The 22,055-nt window shown below is 34.5% G+C and overlaps 1 protein-coding gene across 4 annotated transcripts in view; it reads right to left on the reverse strand.

Annotated features, from left to right (window-relative positions):
• CDH12 (cadherin 12) overlaps positions 1-22,055 on the reverse strand; it is a 947,374-nt gene that overhangs the window by 23,804 nt on the left and 901,515 nt on the right. For all 4 annotated transcript variants that reach the window (XM_020290041.2, XM_020290040.2, XM_020290038.2 and 1 more), the window contains 2 exons: positions 21,138-21,391; positions 4,953-5,089 (listed from right to left, as the gene is read on the reverse strand). In XM_020290041.2, the coding sequence (XP_020145630.2) occupies positions 4,953-5,089; positions 21,138-21,391 (391 nt within the window). The remainder of the gene's footprint in view (positions 1-4,952; positions 5,090-21,137; positions 21,392-22,055) is intronic.

Here is a 22,055-nt window from a genome sequence, read left to right on the forward strand (position 1 = left end):
TGACACTGAGCTACCTACTAACAAAATATCTCTGAGTTCCATTTCCTGACTCCTGCAATAAAGACAATAATACTAACTTTGTAAGATTATTGAAAGGATTATATGAGTTAATGTATGGAAAGCTATTAGAACAGGTTAGTAGTTTAATCTACTATTGCATTATTCTAAAAAATTAGCTATTCATTTTTCATTTGGTCTCACAGTATCATTTCATGGCTGGCTATTTGGCATATAGGCCAAAAAAAAAAAAAAAAAAAAAAAAACACACAAAAAACCTACTTCCAATAATTCTGCCACAATATCTACTTTTTTTTCTCTTTATATCTTTTATCATTTAATGACCATACTGTGATAAGTCATAATATTTTGCAACCTCCCCCTAGAGCTTATATGACAGTTCATTTAAATCTAAATTTTCTGAAATTCAGCATAATTTGTATAGTTACTACTTACTAAAATACACTAATCTGATAAATTTATAACTACCCCTAAATTGTAATGTCCTTTAGAATAGACATCAGTCTTACTCAGTTTTCTCATAACTCACAACAAATAGTGCTTTACTCATAGATGATACTCTACACAGCTGATACAAATGAATGCATGAATTTATGTTGAGCTTAAATTATAGACGCTGATGTCAGAGTTTGCTTTTCTTGTACATTTAAAGATATTACTCTATGTGAAATTTAAAAAGTTATAATATATATCTACATAGAAAATAACACTAAAAATTATCTAACAATTTAATCTCGTAATATACATTTCTATATAAAATTTTTAAAATAGAGCATTTTGTAAGGCAATTCACTGATATTTTCCTTATTCCACAATAAATGAAACCAATTCATTGCCATTTGGATAACTAATATGACCATTAAAAGAAGAATTATCCTCTAGTATCATCTGTCTATTTTATAATTATATAAAATGTATTTTAGGGATTTAATGAAGTTATTTTTAATTATCTTTAAATAATGGCATTTGTTGTAGTAACACCAAAAACTTAGGAATATTTGCCTATTCAAACTTTCTAATAATTTTAATGAAGTAAAATTTGGAGCATCCATCTCTTTAAAAATTTTCAAGGTTAATATAAAAACAGCAAAGCAGCAATGCATAAAAGAAGTATTAGAAGTCTAATAAAATTATTTGGACCTCTAACTATAGCAACACTGATTAATGACTGCTTTTTAATTAATTGGAAGTTGTTCAATCATTGTGCCATTTCATTTCGCCTGAGAGTTTTTATAAAAGGGTCAGGGCCAAAACATATGCTAGTTCAATCTGCAATAAGGTATACTTACACAACTTCGTTCTTCTTGGCAGGGCAAGTGTGGACTATTTATTTCTCATTCATTCACTGTGATGATATCCCTGCTCAGTTGGCTAGTTTGATCAATTAAGACAGTCTTAGGCATTAGAATATGAATAAAGTTTACTTTTAAACTGTACATTCAAACAAAATAAAAAAACACACAATTAGCTAGTCCTATTACATAATCTTTAATTACTACATGACATGTGTTAAGCTTCTTTATTTTTCAAATAGATATCTAGTCTTTCTTCCACCAGACTTTTTTTTTTTTTTTTTTTTTTTGAGACAGAGTCTCACTTTGTTGCCCAGGCTAGAGTGAATGCCGGCAGCCTAGCTCACAGCAACCTCAAACTCCTGGGCTCAAGCGATCCTCCTGCCTCAGCCTCCCGAGTAGCTGGGACTACAGGCATGCGCCACCATGCCCAGCTAATTTTTTCTATATATATTAGTTGGCCAATTAATTTCTTTCTATTTATAGTAGAGACGGGGTCTCGCCCTTGCTCAGGTTGGTTTTGAACTCCTGACCTTGAGCAATCTGCCTGCCTTGGCCTCCCAGAGTGCTAGGATTACAGGCGTGAGCCACCGCGCCCGGCCCAGACTTTCTTAATGGTTCTAAAATCCACACAATGGTCTTTGGATACATAATGGAATGGACTACAGGTCTATTTTCAAAATATTTCTTTGACATCATCCTTAGATTGTGAATATACATATATTGATTATGTGTTATGTCCCAGTTCCACCTATGTTGCAGTGAGTTAATATAACTTCTTAGAATGTGTACAGTAGAGTTTCCTAATTTGCATGTAGGTAAAAACTACAGCCAATAGTCTGGAGTGGCAGAGCCAGCATGTGCACTAATCATGTTGATAACTAAATTAAGGTTCTATAAGTTTAAGATATCTAAGCTTTCAGGAATCAATGACATTTTCTTCCACTGTGAGATTTCATACTTCCTCCCATTTTCTAAATGATTGAAACTCAAGGCTCTGAAAGGAGGCAGCGGACCTAGTTCTTGTGAGTGAACTCATTTTCTGATGATGTCTTGATAGTCCAGGGAGGCACTGGGGAGAAAAAGAACTTCCATAGCTATAGTACATGCAACCAATAAACTATAATTCACCTGAAGTTAGGTATGGGGGCCCACCACCCCTGTATCAACCAATGAAATATGGATGTGTTTTGTGTATGTGTTAATAGGAAGGTTTAGGTTAGACTAGATTGTTTCTACTGAATACTCTTTTATTATGGACAATATGTCTATAATAAGATATTCAAGGGACTCCCTCGATCAGTTGTCACTTATTATGCCCAGGCCATTGAAGTGAACGTAACATGGGTCACAAAGATCTTATATTCCATAACTTAGACATCTTATTTTAACCATATTTCTCAAAGATCTTAAAAAACTAAAGTTTATTTTTAAATCATGATAGAGTTAAGTTCCCAAAATTTTTTATGAATGAAATAAATGACAGCATGAAAGGAATGAGGAATAACCTATGTAACTGTAATAGGATGCTGTATGAGAGTGGAGATGGACACCACATGTGAAGGGAGACTTCAGGAAAACAACTTAAAGAGAATGGGGGTAGAGATTTCCCCCAAAATGGGAGATTGGTATTCTGTTCTCCCTAAAATATGTCTGCTTAGGCAGCTACCTTGATGTTCTCATCCCTGACCAAGGAGGGAAGATTTGAAAGGAGATGGCAAGGCAGAGAAAACACTCAATAGAGAAGCAGCCTGTTATGCACCTGTTTAACTTGGCAAGGATGTGTGAATTTCCTCAGGGTCAAGTGGCACAGCAGAAGGGAGCTGAAATTGAGAAATCAAAGTATTAACTCACCCAAGAAGGCTTTCTGCCAAGTAAAGCATCCCTGGAACTAAGAAGTTGTGTGGCCTACCATTGGGTGCCCCTATCATATTTTTATGGAGATAGGATGCCTGGAGCCCCCAACAACAAAGAACTCACAAAATCACATAACAAGAGACTTAATGTTTGGACAACTGCTTTTACCAATAGTTCATTTTTAGCCGTTAAAGCATTGGCCACCAATGGAATACTATATACCCACTATATGAAGAGAGGCTTATGCATTTCTATTTCTCTCTCTTCTTTCTACTTTAAATGACTGGAGATTCTATCCCCCCCATTCTGACAGAATCAAAGTTACAATTAAACTGTCTTTGAGTTCTTCAGATATCTATTGCCATATAATGACAACTCCAAAATGTAGTTGCTTGAAATACTTGTATGTTCATATTTCTTCATAATTTTGTGAGTATGTATGTCGGCAGGGTTTGGCTAGGTTAAAATTCCGTTTTGCATGGCACTGATGGAGTTTACATGGGAGTATTCAGCTAGTAAGTGTACTGGACTAGAGGTTCCAAGATGGTATCACTCACACATCCATAGAAGGTATGTTTGGAAAGCAGAGATGAGAAGGGCTTGTCCACCGGAGCACCACCACCTGTCCAGTGGGCAGCCTTAGGGGACTCAGACTTCTTACACGACAGGTCAGAACCCTAAGAGTAAGAGTTCCAACAAACAGCTGCATGTTCTTCAATGTTAGGCTATTCTGATTATTAAAAGTAAGTCTAAGAGTAGTAAGATTAGCTAATGACATCACTAAGGAGTAGGAGAAGGTGTATGACTATCCATGTGTGGAAGCAGTTGTTGAAGATAAAACTGTTTCATATTTACACCCCCCATTGAGTTGATACTGATCAAAACCCCTCAACAGAAATGTTCACAGCTCTTCCTTCCTGAAAGGTGAAATTGGCTGCCAAAGTGTTGTATATTTGCACTAGATGCACCAAATGAAATAAGAAGGGAACAAAATGAAAGAGACTCAAATGGGATTTTCCCAAACCTTTCAAGAGACCCTAAGCAGAAGGACTAGGAAGATGCACTTTTATTAAAAACAGGTATGTCGAGAGCCAAAGTCACCACTCCCACCCTAATCTATTACTTGAGGAAGTTTTGATAATATTCCTGACTGTTCAGTCAAACAAATAAAACTTATAATCACTTTCAGTCTAGAGGAATCTCTTCTGAACCAAGCAGAAACTAATATAAGGAACAAGTCCTAATGTCACTGTAGATTCTGAGCAACTCCTTGAAGAATTGCAATTAAAACTCCTATATTCCTATATTGCACAGTGACATTCATTGAAATATAAATTCTAATGAAAAGGGGAGAGAGGGAAGATGGATTATTTTTAAAATGTCCTCTTCAAGTTCTGAAAATATTTCAGAACGGGTGATTTTTATGTGATACTTATTTCTTCTTGCCTGGCTCTGTGAAACTCCCAACGATATATACAAGAATCCTGTGTGGAAGAAAAGTTGAAACTCTGGTGGATTTTTGAAGGCAACGCACAGAAAAGGATGAGGTCACTCAATGAAATGCACTACTAGATATTCCTGCAATCCTGCAAACAGGGCTCAGTGGCAGCTGTCACAATTTCTCTGGACTTATGCTATGAGGAAAAGGAGCAGGTTTCTGAGTTTCCCTGGGAGACCACTCAGCTGTCAGTCCAAAAATGAAAAACACCTCAGCAGGGACTCATTTAAGAGTCTTAAATCCAAAGAACTGCAGTATAACATTGATTCTGTCCATGCCATACTTACTAACTTTACTCGCAATTATGGAGAAATTATACTGCGCAGTGCTTTCTCTGTCTAGTAATTCATTAGTGGCGATGGTTCCTTCAGTTCCATCTATTGTAAAGTAGCTGTCCCCATCACTCTTCCAATCTATGAAGTACCTGTATATGAAAAGAGTAGATGCAAATGTGCAATGATTACACATTAATCATAATGGCAGTTAGGCTAACTTGACACAGTTCCTTATTTTTCTCCCTGTGGCTATTACCCACCTTGCAATAAAGAAGAGTGTAAATGACAGCTTCTTTATTGCAAAGTCAGTATGCTCAAGGGGAAACTGGAAATAATGAAAGATTTAGTACTCCTGCTGTTCATATTATTTTAGGGTCTTGACACCTTGAAAGCTCAGCAGAGACTAAAATTCTAAAGCTGACCATGAGTTTCCTTAACCTACTGAATATTAAAACTTTTTCAAGCACTAAAAAAATGCCGTAATGATGGCTGTGGCTGTGGGAATGGTCAGGAGTGGGGGAGGTATCTGGAAACAACTGCAAACTACCCAGGTTAGAACAGAGGTTGAATCTTTGTGTTTCTGTGGATAGAAAAATAGCATTATGGAAAATAAGTGGAAAATTTTTAACTGACAATTTGGTAATTGTGCAAAAATATTTCTCTTCAAACACATCTAAAAGGGTCATTATTGTTTTGTTATAATATATATCAGGTCAACATTTTTTCAAAAAGCAGTGACCTTAGATAATGATGTCTTTTTGTCTTATTATCTGATGCATTTGATAATAATGGGTGTTGCCTTATGTGAAGCAACTGGACTAAAAAATCCAAGAAAATTATTAACAAAATAGAAAGCACATCTTTGAATAATGGTAGACAGATGAAGGGATATTATATAAACTTGTTTTTCAAACATATTTAATTCATAACAATAGTTAAGATTTTTAAATGTGACCATATTATAGACAGTCTCAATTGTTACACATATTAATGTATTAAATCTCCATAAAATCTCTAAAAATTAGTATTTTTAATCTCTCTACTTTACATATGAGGAAACTGAAAGCATAGAGAAATGAAGGAATTTTCCCAGGTTCACATAGCTAGAAAGTTTTAGGATATTTGAACCAGATCGTTAATGTTTCCCATATAATTATCATTATATAGTCTTACCAATTTTAAATGGAACATATTATGGGAAAGGGCTTTGCTGATCATAAGGCACAATGCATAATATATTTTTCAACATTATTCTGGCCTGGGAACCAAAGAGAGGTCATTCCAAATATTGTCTGAAAGCAGATGGCATCATTATTAGCCCATTGAAATCCCCAAGCCAAAGAAAGTCATCTTGCTCATCATAAAAAGTAAGGTAATAATAGCAAGTTATTATTTTATATGCTGGTTATTTGAAACTGTGAATGTTTGCATGTCATTCCAATGCTAGGTCAAAACTAGCCTGCCTTCATGAATGAGATGTAGGATTCTTAACTTGTCAATATTTGTTAGCACAAGTATGCATTATTTTATTGTGCTTCCTTTTGTTGCACTTCACAGATATTGCGATTTTTACAAATTGAAGATTAGTGGCAACCCGGTGGTGAGCAAGTTTATATAGGAGCTATTTTTCCAATAGTATGTGCTTGCTTTGTGTTTCTGTGTCATATTTCAGTAATTCTTACAGTTCATCAAACTTTTTCATTACCATTAATAGGTTGATCTGTGAGCAGTCATTCTCAGTGTTAACTATATAAATTGTTTTGAGGCACCACAACCTGCACCCTTATAAAACAGTGAACTTAATAAATGTAGTCTGTGTTCTGACTGCTCTACTGACTGGCCATTTTCCCCTCCTCCTCTTCCTCCACACGCCTCACTTATTCCTATTCCCTGAGACGCAATGATATTGAAATTAGGCCAATTAATAATTCTCCAATGGCCTCTGTGTGTTCAAGTGAAAGGAAGAGTCCTGCCTCTCTCACATTCAATTAAAAACTAGAAATGGTTAAGGTTAGTGAGAAAGGTGTATAGAAAGCCAAGATAGGCCTCTTGCACTAAACAGTTAGCCAAGTCATGAATACAAACAAAAAGTTATTGAAGGAAATTAAATATGGTACTCCAGTGAGCATATGAATGATAAAAAAGCAAATCAGCCTTATTGTTGACACATATAAAGTTTCAGTGGTCTGGATAAAAGATTATACCAGCCATAATATTCCTTTAAGTCAATGTCTAATACATAGCAAGGCCCTGTCTTCAATGTCATGAAGGCTGAGAGAGAGAGGTAAGGAAGCTGCAGAAGAAAAGTTTGCACTTAGCAGATGTTGGTTTATGAGCTTTAAGGAAAGAAGCCATCTCCATAACATAAAAGGGCAAAGTGAAGCAGTAAGTGTTGATGTAGAAGCTAGAGCAAGTTATCCATAAGATCTAACTAGGAACACTGATCAAGGTGGCTACACTAAACAACATAGTTTAATGCAGATGAAATAGTCTTCTATTGGAAGAAGAGGCCATCAAGAACTTTCATAGCTAGAGAGAAGTCAATAGCTATTTTCAAAGTCTCAAAGGACAGGCTGACTCTGTCTAGGGATTAATATAACTGGTGGCTTGAAGTTGAAACCAATGTCCATTTTTTTAAATTCAGTATATTATGTGGGTACAAATGTTTAAGTTACATATATTGCCTTTGCCCCACCCAAATCAAAGCTTCGAATGTGTCCATCTTCCAGACAGTGTGCACCGCATCCATTAGGTGTGAACCAATGCTCATTTACCATTTCAAAATCTTGGGGCTGGGGCCAGGTGCAGTGGCTCATGCCGGTAATCCTAGAACTCTGGGAGGCCGAGTAAGGAGGATTGCTTGAGCTCAGGAGTTTGAGACCAGCCTGAGAAAGAGTGAGACCCCATCTCTACTAAAAATAATAAAACTTAGCCAGGCATAGTGATACGTGCCCATAGTCCCAGATAATCAGGAGCAAGAGGATTGCTTGAGCTCTGCAGTTTGAGATTGCTGTGAGCTAGTCTGATGCCACAGCACTCTAGCCCTGGTGACAAGTGAGACTGTCTCAAAAAAAAAATCTTAGGGCCCTTATGAATTATGCTAAATCTACTTTGCCTATACTCTAGAAATAGAATAACAACGCCTTGATGACAGCATGTCTGTTTACAGCATGATTTTACTGAATATTTAAAGCCCATTGTTGAGGTATATTCCTCAGAGAAAAGATTCCTTTCAAGATATTACCATTCATTGACATTGCACCTAGTTACCCAAGAACTCTGATGGAGATATACAAGGTGATGAATGTTGTTTTCATGCCTGCTAACAGAATATCCATTCTGCAGCCCATGGATCAAGAAGCGATTTCAACCTTCAATTCTTGTTATTTAAGAAATGCATTTTTGTAGGTCTATAGCTGCTATAAATAGTGATTCGACACATGGAGCTGGGTAAAGTAAATTGAAAATTTTCCCAAAAGGATTCACCATCCCAGATGAATTAAGAACATTTTTGATTCATGGGAGGAGGCCAAAATATTAACATTGACAGGAGTTTTAAAGAAGTTGATTCCAACACTCATGGATGATTTTTGAGGAGTTTAAGATTTCAGTGGAGGAAGCCAGTTTAGATGTGGTAAAATAGCAAGAAAAGTGGAATTAGGAGCGGAGCCTGGCAATGTAACTGAGTTGCCATAATCTCATCATCAAATTTGAATGGATGAGGAGTTGCTTCCTAAGGATGAGCAAAGAAAGTGGTTTTTGAGATGAAATCTACTCCTGGTGAAGATGCTGTGAACCTTGTTGAAATGACAACAAAGGATTTAAAATATTACATTAACTTAGTTCACAAAGTGGCAGGAGGTTTTGAGAGGATTAACTCCAGTTTCAAAAGAAGTTCTACTTTGGGTAAAATGCTACCAAACAGTATTGCATGTTACACAGAAATCTTCTGTGAAAGGAAGTGTCAATCAATATGGCTAACTTTACTGTTGTCTTATTTTAGAAATTTCCATGGCAATACCAACCTTTAGCAACCAGCCCCCTGATCAGGCATCAGCCATCAATAGCAATACAATATTTTTAATTAAGGTATGCACTTTTTTAAGGGAGAATGCCATTGCACACTTAGTGTAAACATAACTTTTGTACGTACCAGGAAACCAGAAAATTTGCTTGGCTTTATTGTGACAGTTGCTTTATGTGGTGGTTTGGAATCAAACCCACAATATATCTGAATTATTCCTGTAACTAATTTCTGAAACAGAAGATGCTGGTTATTATTAGAAAGGGTATGATATGTTAATTTGTTTTTGCTATTTATTTGAGGGGTGAGAATGCATTGATGATTTCAATGTAGTATCTTATATGAACGCTCTCAATAATTATAAATGAAGTTAAGGCACATTTAAAAAGTCAGGGAGTACAGAGATATAATGAGCCTAATTCTCTCTACTGTTCTTTTTTGAACAAGAAAGCATTTCTCACAACACTCCTTTTCAGTATCTCTATTTAACTTTTCATATGCCTAATTTAAGAAGAAAATTGCCACTGAAACTCCTCATGAATTATTATTTCTGGAAGAATTGTCAATGCAGACTAACTGTATTCAATTGCACAATTCATTAAATATTTGCTGAGTGTCCACTCTATACTAGACACTGTATTAGAGGTGAGGAATATAAAATTAAGTAAAGCATTATGCCCACCATTGAAGAATCATACTAAGTTCATACTAACTTAATTCTAATGAATTATAGAAATGTTACTCCTATGTAGGTGTGTGCTATTATTATATATGATATATGTATACATGTGGTTATATATATGGCATGTATCTATGTCACAAGTCCATAAAACATTGCAATAATTATGACATTTTATAATTCTTTGTAATCTGGGTATCCTGCCCCTCCTGGTAAGATATTATTATATATTCCTTGATTCGTTGCTGAGGGGAGAGACCATGTCTCCTCAACCACACCTCTCAGATGGACATTTCAATCAAACTGAGCTGGGACATAGGAGAGGGAGGGAGAGAGAAGGTTCTGGGACAAGTGACATAGTCTTTTGCTATTCTTACCAACTTTTAGTAGATTTTCGTGAATAAATGTTTCTTTATGTGGTTCATGCCCTTAGAAAATTTTCCAGAGACAAATAATTGGTTTTGATATAAATAATAATTCTTGTCATTTACAGTTGTTTCTCAGGGGAGTGTGTCTGTGGAACTCCTCATGCCTCCATCAAATTTTAAGTGGAGCCTCCATCAAATTTTGGGGTTCTCTTCTGTCATTCATTTCAGTTAATCTGCATGTTATTCTTAAGCTTTTCTTTATTTGCATCTTTGCAAATCTCTGCAATGAACAGATCCTTCTTTGATGCTACATGGTACTCAATTATTATGTAGTTGACAAATAACACAGCTTGTATACATTTTGTGTATGTTATGAGATTGTTCTTCTTACCCAAAGCCTTTTATATTGCTTGAGGCAGAGACTCAAGTTCATCTATGTGTTGCCAAGGACCTGGGATGTTATTTTGCATATAGCATATGTTACTTAAATATTGTATTGAATTCAATGTACAAATCCTATTCTTTATATCAACATAATAGTTACATATTTCTACTTCAAGGCAAAAATATCCTGAGGCCCAGTAAACTCCTCAGTGCCGTACAAACTGGGGAAAATTGATCACCTAACTTATAGTTAATGCTTGTAGCATACATTATAATTTACCAAATTGATTCAAACAGAAGTACAACTTTGTACAGTGAATCACTATACACACAGGACATGTTTAATTGTAATTTTAAGTTCTGAGAACATGTTTAAAATTCAAGAACCTATATAATATATGCATAAAATAATATTGTCTGTTTTGTTTCTATATATCAACCAGCACCCAGTATCTATCAAGCTTGATAAGCAAATTTTATTTATTTAGTCACTTCAGTCTAATACTGACATAGAGTTTACAATACATAAGCTAACCACCACTGAGATGCAATGAAATACAGCAAAAAAACCCCTAATATTTTCACAGAGAGAACTAAGGCGACATACAATTTATTTTACTTACCATGTGCAATTAGGTTAGGAAACTTTCCCTCCGATATCTATTTTCCTTATAATTTATAAAATTTGAAAATAATACCTGCCTAATAGTGTAACTATGAGTGTTATTATAGAAATGAAACGAGGTAAAGTATATGTTGCCTAGGCACAGGATTACATGTATGTGTGTATGTGTATTCTTTCCCCCTTTCTCCCTCTCTCTTTCTACGTTATTTTCTATAACTCCCAGATAAATATCCTTCCTTACAAACTCATACTTAGTTCTGGTATCAAGTCGTGCCATACATACCCTACAACTTTAAAATATCTGAACTTACAAGGCTCCCATACAAACCCCTAAAGCACAACACTGAACACAATTATTCAGGCACTATTTCAAAGCATGGTGCTTTTGTTTGACTCTCATTCAGTACTTTCTGGTATCCAGTTTTTAGCTCTGTCACCTTGTAAGATTTGGCAACCCCCTTTCTCTGGATGCTATCCTTGCAGAAAGCTTAATGCCTTCTGGAATACAGGTGAAACTTATTTGAATTGTTTTTACTCAGCTAAACATCTTCAGCATCTACCAATAGTTAATCAGGTCCAAAGCTATACGTCTAGTACCAGCTCCTGGCATTTGCCTGATGCGCTGTGTTTATGTGATGGAATGAACTCTGTGACTGATGAAACCATAAATGTGAGACAACAAAGACCATTTTCTATACTGATGTTTTACCCAATATAGCAACTGGGAGACATCTATAAGAAAAGGCTATCAAGGAAGTGACAATGAAACCACTCCTACATTTCCTGGACAATTGAAAAAAAAACATGACCCACATCTAAAATGTGTAGATCACTTTCAGGAGATACACCCTCCTCGAGTGAACCATCATATGTTTTACTATGTGTTTGCAATAGTCCACTTCTAATCTAAGGGGAAAATAATATTTTAATTGCAACTAATCACAAAAGTGTAACATGAATTGTCTAATTTGGCCTAACTCACCAGTTTCAATGAGCAAAAGACTTAAGTGCTAAATATGTTTGAGTAATCGCATACTTATTTGGTGAGTAGATGAGATTTAAAAGAAAAAATAGGTGTTTATGATCTATGTATAATGAAACAAATATAGAGTTCATACAAGTATGCACTAAAAAAAAATGTTTGCTAAAAAATTTTAACAATTGAATAGAAATCAAAACTTAAAAACATTAATCTATGCAGGCTACTTGATACAGTATAATTTTATTATTTTTTCATAAATGAGTTTTCAGACATGCCTTAAAAAGTTTTATTCTCTTCATTAGGTAAGCATTGCCCCTAAAATTGTTTCTTTTAATTTGCCTAATAACTTTCTCACAGTTAATGGAAAAGCTAACTTTGACCCTGTCGTGATTCCCAAATACATTTTGTAAAAAGTATTTGATGGTACACAGTTACTCCAAAAGTGTTGCATCTCATTCTGTAAGCAATAAATATGTAGGAATAATGATTCAGGTCAAGGTAGGAAATATTCTTTCATCCAAATAATAATAATAGATCAAAATCTTTTTACTCTTAACTCTTCTCAGTTGATAATGTTTTGTCTTATCTTTTGTCTTGTAGCAGACAATTGAAAGTAAATTTAGTTCAATTTATTGTAACAAACATTTTATGGAGCACCTAAGCCACCTGCAAGAACACTTGGATTGTAATTGCTTCATCAACAATCACAATTAAACCTTTTTCATAGGAATCCCAATATATTTCTCTCAAACTTTCTTAACTACTAGTTGTTGATTCCCTATTGTTCCTTTTTTAAATTATCCTTCTTATTCTTATTTTCCCCTTAGTAGACCTAAAACTTATTTCTTAGGTAGTTTAGATAGCTCCTATCATTTGTTTTAAATGTTTGATAAGAAACTAAAATTTATAAAATCATTTAATAAACATGTAAGTCTTTTATCCTTAAATTTCCCATCTGGATACATGTGATAGCATTAAAATAGATTGCTAAAGAAATACAAATAATAATCTATATGTTATTGAAATTGTAATTGCTATATGTTTATTTCCCTCCAAGTTGCTTTAGCTTTCCTCATTTTTTTAAACAGTCATATATGGTCTTCTAACTGTGTATACTTCTATGGATCTGGATGTTAACTTCCAAAAACTCTCCTTTACTCTTCCATTTTCATAGTTTATGTGGCTCATGTATTTTGTCTGTAGCTCAAAACAAAAATAATTTTATTTTTGAAAATAATTGTATCTGCCCCCAAAACTTTATACCAATCCTTTAGTTTATTCTGTAGAAACCTTGAAGCAGGTTGCTCTCATGTAAAGAAAACAAAGCTAAAATAAGTAATGATTAAGTGTGGACTCTGTACTTAATGGTTTTAATACATTCAGAGTTTCAGATTTCTCATGTATCAGAAAATGCAGACCGTAATACCTGACTAAATAAGTAAAGAATGTGCTCAATAAATGTTGATAACTCCTCCCTAGAGGTATCTCTGAGTCTAGACCATCAGAAGTCCTTTATGTTGAAACTAAATTGTCAGTTTATTTCAATTATTTTCTTCCCTTCACATCACAGAACACTCCTAATTCCCTCAAGCATGAAAGGCATCTTTTGCCTTTGCCCATGTTCTCCACAGGAAGCTTTGCCAAATTCTTCTAAGCAGCATATATTACTTCCTTCTTATAAAATGTTATATTCTTATTTCCTTTACCTTATTATCTATTTTAATTTATGTTAATGGTTTCTCTCAAATGAGAATAGCAAAACAACTATATTTTGTTTATTGTACTAGAAGTTTCTTTCAAGTAGGAAGGATTCATTACTGAATTTATTGTTCTTGTTGTAATATATTGTACTTACATGAATTGAATTTCTGTTATTAACAATGTCATGATCATATTTCAAACATGGAATTAGTCAATATATATGTTTGAGTATTCAAACATATTTGTTCTAAAGTCTTTTTCAGATAGCTTCATCATAACTATTCAGTGGAACTGAGTCAAATGCCTGTTGTTCCAGGTCACACCATTGGATTTATTTATACTCTCTAGCAAAGATGGCCAAATGGCTCTGCATTAAGATCATTTTACTTTGAGTTGTTTACCATTGAGCCTCAAATATAGACATCATATTTGAAAGAGAGCTTTTATTTTCCTTTTTTTCTTCTAACTCAACTTGCATTTTCTGCTTGTGATTTGTCTGCTCTTTAGCTGATTTGTACTCTGAAAACTACTCACATTCTCTTAATTCTTTGAATGGACTGGGGTACCTTAAGAAATGGATTTATTTCTCTAGTTTCCTATTGATCACTGATTATTACTATATTTTCCAAGAAGAGCATATCATATCTATTTATTACGTATTTAAGGTAACTATTTAAAAAATAAAAAGGTAACTATTTAAAAAATAATATAAAAAAATTCAAAAAACTGTGAGAAAGGTGCTACTCTCCAAAAGCACTTAAATTATAGAGAGAAGAAAAAGAACTGTGAACTTCGTACTTATACAGAGCGCAATCTCAGTACATGGAGGTAAAGCAAAGAATCTGAATCTCTAGCAGGCAACTCATTTGGAGAAGTTACATGATGTATAACAGGAAAGCTCAAAAATAATTCACCATCCTTGCTAACATTTTGGCACTTAGTAATAGAGATTCTCTTTATTTTATTACTAGAATAATGTAAAATCTGTTTGAAAATAAAAGAAAATTCATCATTGGCTATCTAATTCGAATCTTAAAAATCAGAGCTGTAGATCTGTATTATAAATCCATTGAGTTTGGTCAACTCTTAGTTATCCCTAAATCTTGTAAAAACTTTGTGGTTCCTCAGAAAAAAATAAAAGGAACTAAATGTTAAGGTGTTTTTTTTTTTTACACGTCAAGAAAATCCCATAGCATATTAATAAAACAACTATATATTTGGGGTTTTACATGTCCAGCCTGATCAATGTCAACATTGTCATTGTCCAATTTAACATTTTTCCAGTTTAGCTAGGTTTTTGTCAGTTGAGGTTTTTGTCAGTTGAGATAAGCTCTCATATACCACACATGAAAGTATTTTTAAAAATTTTCTTATGTAAAATATGTATCCCAATGTTTAATGAAATGTATGTATATGTATGTGTATGTGTGTATGTGCATATTTTCAAATCTATTGTAAGCTGATCTATATCTAGATATATGAACATAAGGGTGTTTTTAAGGGCTTGTACATCAGGGTGTTTATGATCTTTATGGGCCTTAAGCTCTGTTTTCTTAGCAAATTTTAGTCAACTCAATTTTTGTTAGCAAAATAATTTTTTTATTTTTTCTTCCTTTTTGGTAAAATAATTTCTCAGTTTCTTGGCATCTATAAATGGAGTTAATGGAAGCTAAATGCCATCAGCACATTTCCAAGTAGACTTCATGTAAAAATCAACCTTAAAAAAATATTTCTCTTGAGAGTCCTAAACACTAACTTTAGCAGAGTTGTGAAAAAGATGAATAGGAAAAATTCCCTGGAGATTAACACATTCAGCTACTATTGCAGTTTCCAAATTCCATATCTCCTTTTATTGGTTTGTGTTTCCCTGGGTTTCTTTCAGGTATTTCATATCTGCTTTTTCTTTTCATGTCTACCAATGTGTACACAATGCCTCTATTTTTTCATTAAACATTTTTTGGATTGTTTCTGTATTTTTGTTTCCTGCATACCTTCAAATAACATAAGAATTTATAATATATTTTAGCAGTACTTTGTCATAGCCATTGTTAAAAAACAGTAGTTATTTCCACTTAGAATTAGTAAAGCAATCCACGAAGGGGATAGTTTCTGGTATAGAAACCAGCACACTTTTTTTTTCTTAATGTAAGCTTTAAAACTGCTTCCTATTCCCCATGCAGAGTCCAATTTCTGGTCTTGTACAATTTTATTCAGCTTTTCACCTTTTTCATCTTATTTAGCAGATAGAAAATTACTTTTATTTTTATGGCCTATTTTTCTTAGAAAATACTGAAGATTCATATAGCTATTGGAAAAAAATTATATCCATAAGGCTATATAAAATATTCATTAAGGTGATAAAATAGCTAATCCTTTTTTAGTACTGTTCACCTTTTCTTTTTCCTTTAATATTAAAAATGTAAATTTCAATAAAATGTATATATTCTTAGGATCATCAAAGAGGCATGCATGTAAGCAACAAATACCTGATTATGTACAAAGCCTTACAGGGTCATAATCCAAAAATAAATGTGTTTTTTATAGTATTTCCTTTCAGTTAATTATTAGGGATAACCCTGAGCCAATATTTTGGAATAAGTCTAAGGATTGAAACACTGAAATTCTCATAGTTTCTAGGATCTTTTTCTAGATTTATGAACAAAGTATTCAAATATGTTGATTTTTCTTCATTTAGACCATAGTTACAAATGAATTCTATGTCATTTTATTGTTTAGCTGAAATTAGTACTATATAGAGATCAAATTATTCATTTAACAAATATTTAATGACTACTGTAACCTAAATCACTAATACTCAAAACAAATACCATCTTTCAATGTAATTGAATAATCAACTGTTTTAAAATTTCATTTCTAAACTCAAGAGCCTGCTGTTATGAAAATCCCCCCATCTCACCAGTGGGAGTATGCTTATTCTACTCTCCTTTGACTCACTAGAAATCATTTCTGTGAACTATAAAATAATACAGTCTGCCTCTATACAACGTTAGAGGCAGAAAATCAGTGCATCAAAAGGCAAATGCTAAAAGAATAAGGGGGAGAATAACTAGAAATCAAGCTTGGGCCAGGCAAAAGGGGTAGGAACCAGATATGGTATATTTGTCATGCATTAAGCCAAAGGGAGCCTTTCTTCAAAACTGATTCAGTTCTTGGTAGCAGCATGCTGGCTTTTTGTTGTGCTAAGTGACAACGATGATGATGATGACGACGATGATGATAAGATGATGATAAAATACCCAGTAAGTGGTAAGGAATGACAGTTCTAAATTAATGCCTTGCACAATAATTCTGCGAAAAGATAGTTAAGCAAAAGAAAACAAACACAGCATATCTAAGCATGTCAAGTAATTTTACTTTTTGTTGCTTAGTTTTCACAACATATCTTCACTGCCATTCTTAAGTGAGCAAACAGGTTTTCAGACCAAGGAAAGATAACTCATACCCTATGTTTCTTCAACTGACATAATTCACATTTGTTATTTACTCCAAAGCCATGGAGCAAAGACAGTTTCATGTTGATTCAAAAACAGTCCTGTCTTCTGACAACCCCTCATGGGTATCAATTAGATCCATCTGTGTCTAGAAGTTTAGCAAGGCAGACCACTACTCATTAGAAGTAAGACTAGAGAGACTATTTTATTTCACACAAAGTAGCACTTGTCAGATACTAGCTCCTATGACATAAAAAATTTAAAAAAAATTTAGAAAATATTTATAGCAGGAGAATTTCCTTTCCTATGTAATGTTCCTTTGTTCCACACACCAAAGTCTTACTCTCAACAATTTTCTTGGATTTGAAACTGTCTACCTTTACCTAATGATATTTTCTACTTAAGGACTTTTTGATTTGGGGGCAGTTTAAATTGCATTAAAATGATATTTTTGTTAATATTTTGACTGCATCATTCTTTTGTCAGTCTTCAAAATAGAGTATGCAATAAATTAAACAACTTAGTATAGTCTCCAGACATGGATTTCTACTATGTACTTAAATTCTCATTTGTTGAGCTGTAGAGAGTTTCAATTAATATTTATTATCTCTTTATTATTTTTGTTACAACCTCAACATTTCTTCAATAATTGTTCATATTCTTCAAAAAAACTGTAAATCTATTCATCAGGCATTTTCCACTTTCATAATTATCAACATCACACGCAGGTGCTTCAGAAAGAAGACTCATGAATGATGACAGGTTAATAGATAACAACCTTATATATGTATGTGTATGTCAAAAGTGTGGAGCCCTCAGGGTAAAATTAGTGCCCTTATAAAAGGGACCCCGAGAGTTCTCTTTCTGCCATTTGTAAATACAAGAAGATGATCTTCTTCTAAATAGGAAGCAGGCCCTCACCATATAGTGGATCTACTGGCACCTAGAGCTTCCCAGTGTTCAGAACTTAAAGACATAATTGTTTGTTTCTTAAGCCACCAAGTCTAGATGATACTTTGTTATGGCAGCCTGAACTAAGAGAGAAATTGGTACCCTGTAGTAGAGGTGCAGCTATAACAAATACCTAAACTTGCAAAAGAGGCTTTAGAACTGGGTAATGGGTAAAGGCTGGAAGAGTTTTGAGATGCTATAAATATGAACATCCAGGGCTAAAGTGATGAGGAATCAGAACCAAAAGAAAACTATACAAAAGATTCTGCTTTCTTAGAAAGTATCTATTCATACATAATCATGAACAGAATGTTGGTGGAAATATGGATTGTAAAAGTCATTTTGAAGAAGTCTCAGAGAAATGAAGACATGTTATGGGAAACTGGAGGAAAGGCAATTCTTGTAATAAAGTGGCAAAGAATTTGGGTGAATAATGTTCCTATTCTAGTATTTTGTGGAAGGTAGAACTTTTGAGGGATGAAATTGAATATTTAACTGAGGAGATTTTTAAGCAACGTGTTCAAGGGGTAACTTGGTTTCTTCTGACTGTTTATAATAAAATGTGAGACAAGAGAAATTGAAGATAGAATTTTTAAGAAAAAAAATGAACCAGAACTCTAATACTTGGAAATATCTCAGCCTGTCCAATTTATAAAAATGAGAAAGTATGTTTAAAAGAGTACACTAAGGGTTGGCCAACAGATTATTTGATAACGAGATTAGTATGGGTGTGAATTACAGACTTTATCCACTATGTCAACAACAGCCAGGAATAGAGATGAGATTATAACAGCAGAAACACTAAAGGAAACAGAGAAATTGGTAAAAATGAAGGAGGACTGCCAAACTTCTTAAAAATTATAGGATCAGTCTGTAGAGCACTTCAGCTGTGAACGTGTGCTATTCTTAGAGTTAAGGGAAGAACAACCCCTAAAGTGATTCAATATCATCAGGCCCAGATGCATGGCTGCTTCCACAATGATTTCAAAGTGTAGAATCAATGCCTAGGAGATCCATGAGGCAAGGCTGCCCAATGCAACCCCGTGGGTGAGACCTCCGCATGTGGGTGATGCTACCACAGAGAACCACACCATGGGCAGTGTCCCTCTGAGTCATGGGGGTTATGTTGCCACCCTAGGGATCCAGAAGTGGGAATTCCACCCCAGTGGACCTGAAAGGCAGAGAATCAATTGAACTAGAGCTAGGATTATTCCTGAGACTGAAAGTTTAATGAGGTTTGCCCTGTAAGATTTTGAACTTATGTGAGATCTAGCATCACTTTCTTTTTTCCTCTTGCTCCCTTTTGGAATGTGAATGTCCCATCATTGTATTTTGGAAGCATATAACTTGTTTGGTTTCAAAGGTTCACAGCTGGAGAAGAATTTTGCCTCAAGATGAATAGTGCCTTGAGTCTTACCTTCATTTAGTTTATGTAATATTTAGGTGAGACTCTGGACTTTAGACTTCAGAGTTGATGTTAGACTAAGACAAGACTTTGGGGGCTCTTAGGATAGATGTGATTTGTATGCGAGAAGGACATAAATTTTGAGGGACTAGAAGTGGAATGTTATGGACTGAATTTCTGTATTCCTTCAAAATTCATATCTTGAATCCTTAACCCCCAAGATAATGGTATTGAGAGGTAGAGCCTTCAGGAGGTAATTAGGGCATCAGGGTGGAGCCCTCATAAAGGGATTAGTGCCCTTAATAAAAGAGATGCTAGAGCTCTCTTTCTCTTTCTGCATTGTGTGGATACAAGGAGAAGATGACCATCTGCTAAACAGAAATAAGATCCTCATCAGATTCCAGATCTGGTGGCACCTTGATCTTGGGCTTTCTAGCCTCCAGAACTGTGAGAAATAAACATTTGTTGTTGAAATCACTCAGTACGTGGTACTCTGGAATAACAGCCAGAACTGGCAAAAACAGTGTTCATGTAACTTTGAGTGAAGGATTCCAATAAATATTAATACGAACAGTAAGTTATACATGTTCTCGAGCTACTTCCTGAGATTTAACTATATGTATTCACTTGCATTAAGATTACCACTGCATATTTGATCTATTTTATCACTACTTACCACATGACATAAAAATTTTAGAAGATATTAGTCTATTTCTCTCTATATCAATAGAGTGTTTTTGATGTAAAAACATACTTAACACTTTCTTTTAGTCCTTGCATACTAACCCCTCAACCCTTTAGGGATGGAATATTCAGAGCAAATCTTATCTTTGTTTTTTGTTTGTTTGTTTGTTTGTTTGTTTGTTTCCCAACAGTTGTAGGCATGTGGTGTAAATTTAAGCATACAACAAAATGAATGAGAACAAGCCTCAAAACAATATTGCAGAATTGATGTATAAGTGAGGAAAACAGAAATCCTATTATACCTTGATGGCACTAGTGGAATTTATGCATTGAGAGAGAGACAGAGAGAGAAGGAAGGAGATGAGCAGGAGGCAGCTCCTTGCAAAGTGTGGGCTTTGAGTAATAACTCATTTCAGCCAAGGACTGACTCAAACTGTGCTTTCACTCACTCCACCTCAAACCCAGAAGACACAATTGTCACAGTGAAAAAAATGACCTCTATATAGCAAATGGTGAAATCAACTTTTTCAAACACTACTTTGGAAAGGAAACGAAATTTTGCAGTAATTGTAAAAGTTATTAACGTCTATAATACTCTACACACTGTGAAAGTATCTTAATATCATTAATCATGAGAACCATTTCTTTGAGGCTATATGTTAAATCCGTTGAATAAATAAAACATTGTGGTTTGTTAGCTTGCATGCTGTGTCCAACGTCAGGCCCTAGTAAACACTGCTGCCAGGATTCGTAGTGGGTGCTCTTGTTCAATTCCTGTGCCATTCCCTTTGTTCTTAGGTAACATCATTACGTTATAAAGCATCATATGCTATAACTAAGTCACCATGCAGGTTTTGTCAGAGAGTTGGGTTTTTTTTGTTTGTTTAGTTTGTTTTTGTTTTGTTTCTGACACATAGCAAAGAAAATGTTTATTTTGCTCACCTAACGGCACTGCTGCCCACGTCGAGGTCTTGGGCAGTGACAGCGCCAATGATCGTCCCCACGGGGGTGTCTTCGTAAACTTCCATGGTGTAGAGTGGTTTGCTGAAAACTGGCGGCTCGTCCACGTCCAGCACGCTGATCTTCACCGTGGCTGTGTCTTTAAACGGGCCAGCGGAGTGAAAGCGGTGGTCCAGGTGCAGGTTGGAGGCCTCTACTTTAAAAGTATATGCCTTCTTTGTTTCAAAATCTAACGGCTGTGGCGGGGACAAATGAAAAACGAAGGAGTGCATTTATATAAAATGTGGCAAAAAAAAAAAAAAAGGTGAACATTACTTCACAGCAACTTGCAAGTATTATAGAACCAATTGTACTGGTTTCAAATTTTCATTTTCCTTTGTAATTGGTGGGTAAGGGAATTAAGTGCAAGGCAAACATTTTAAAAAATAAGTTACCCACGTGTAGAAGTTTCTGAGTAACTTGTAAAGATAATCAGTTGCATACATTAAAATCAACGTGATAGACACGTGTGCTAGTTAGGGCTTATTCATCTCATATGAGAAAAGTTAAAACACCAAGAAAGCAAACGTGAAGCATTTCTCTGCTCTTATCCAATACTGACATCTAGTGGAGCTAAGTAATGATAAACCAAAAAAACAACAAAAGTGAAATTTGGATAATTGAAAATACTCTTTAGATTCCAGCTGCAAATTTGGTATGAAAACATATGAGATTTTTATGGGGTTGCTTTTCTTATTTTAACAATAATGTCATTTTTCTATTAAATACTTTTGAATGTCTAGGTCTTTTCATTAAAAAAGGTCTGTGTCAAGATTTAAATGCATACACAGTGGTAGTTATGAGAAGAGTTTTGGTTTTCTGTTTCCAGAACTGTATATACATTTGGCGGCATTGTAATGC

The sequence above is a fragment of the Microcebus murinus genome, chromosome 11 (assembly GCF_040939455.1).
Source record: "Microcebus murinus isolate Inina chromosome 11, M.murinus_Inina_mat1.0, whole genome shotgun sequence".
NCBI lineage: Eukaryota > Metazoa > Chordata > Mammalia > Primates > Cheirogaleidae > Microcebus > Microcebus murinus.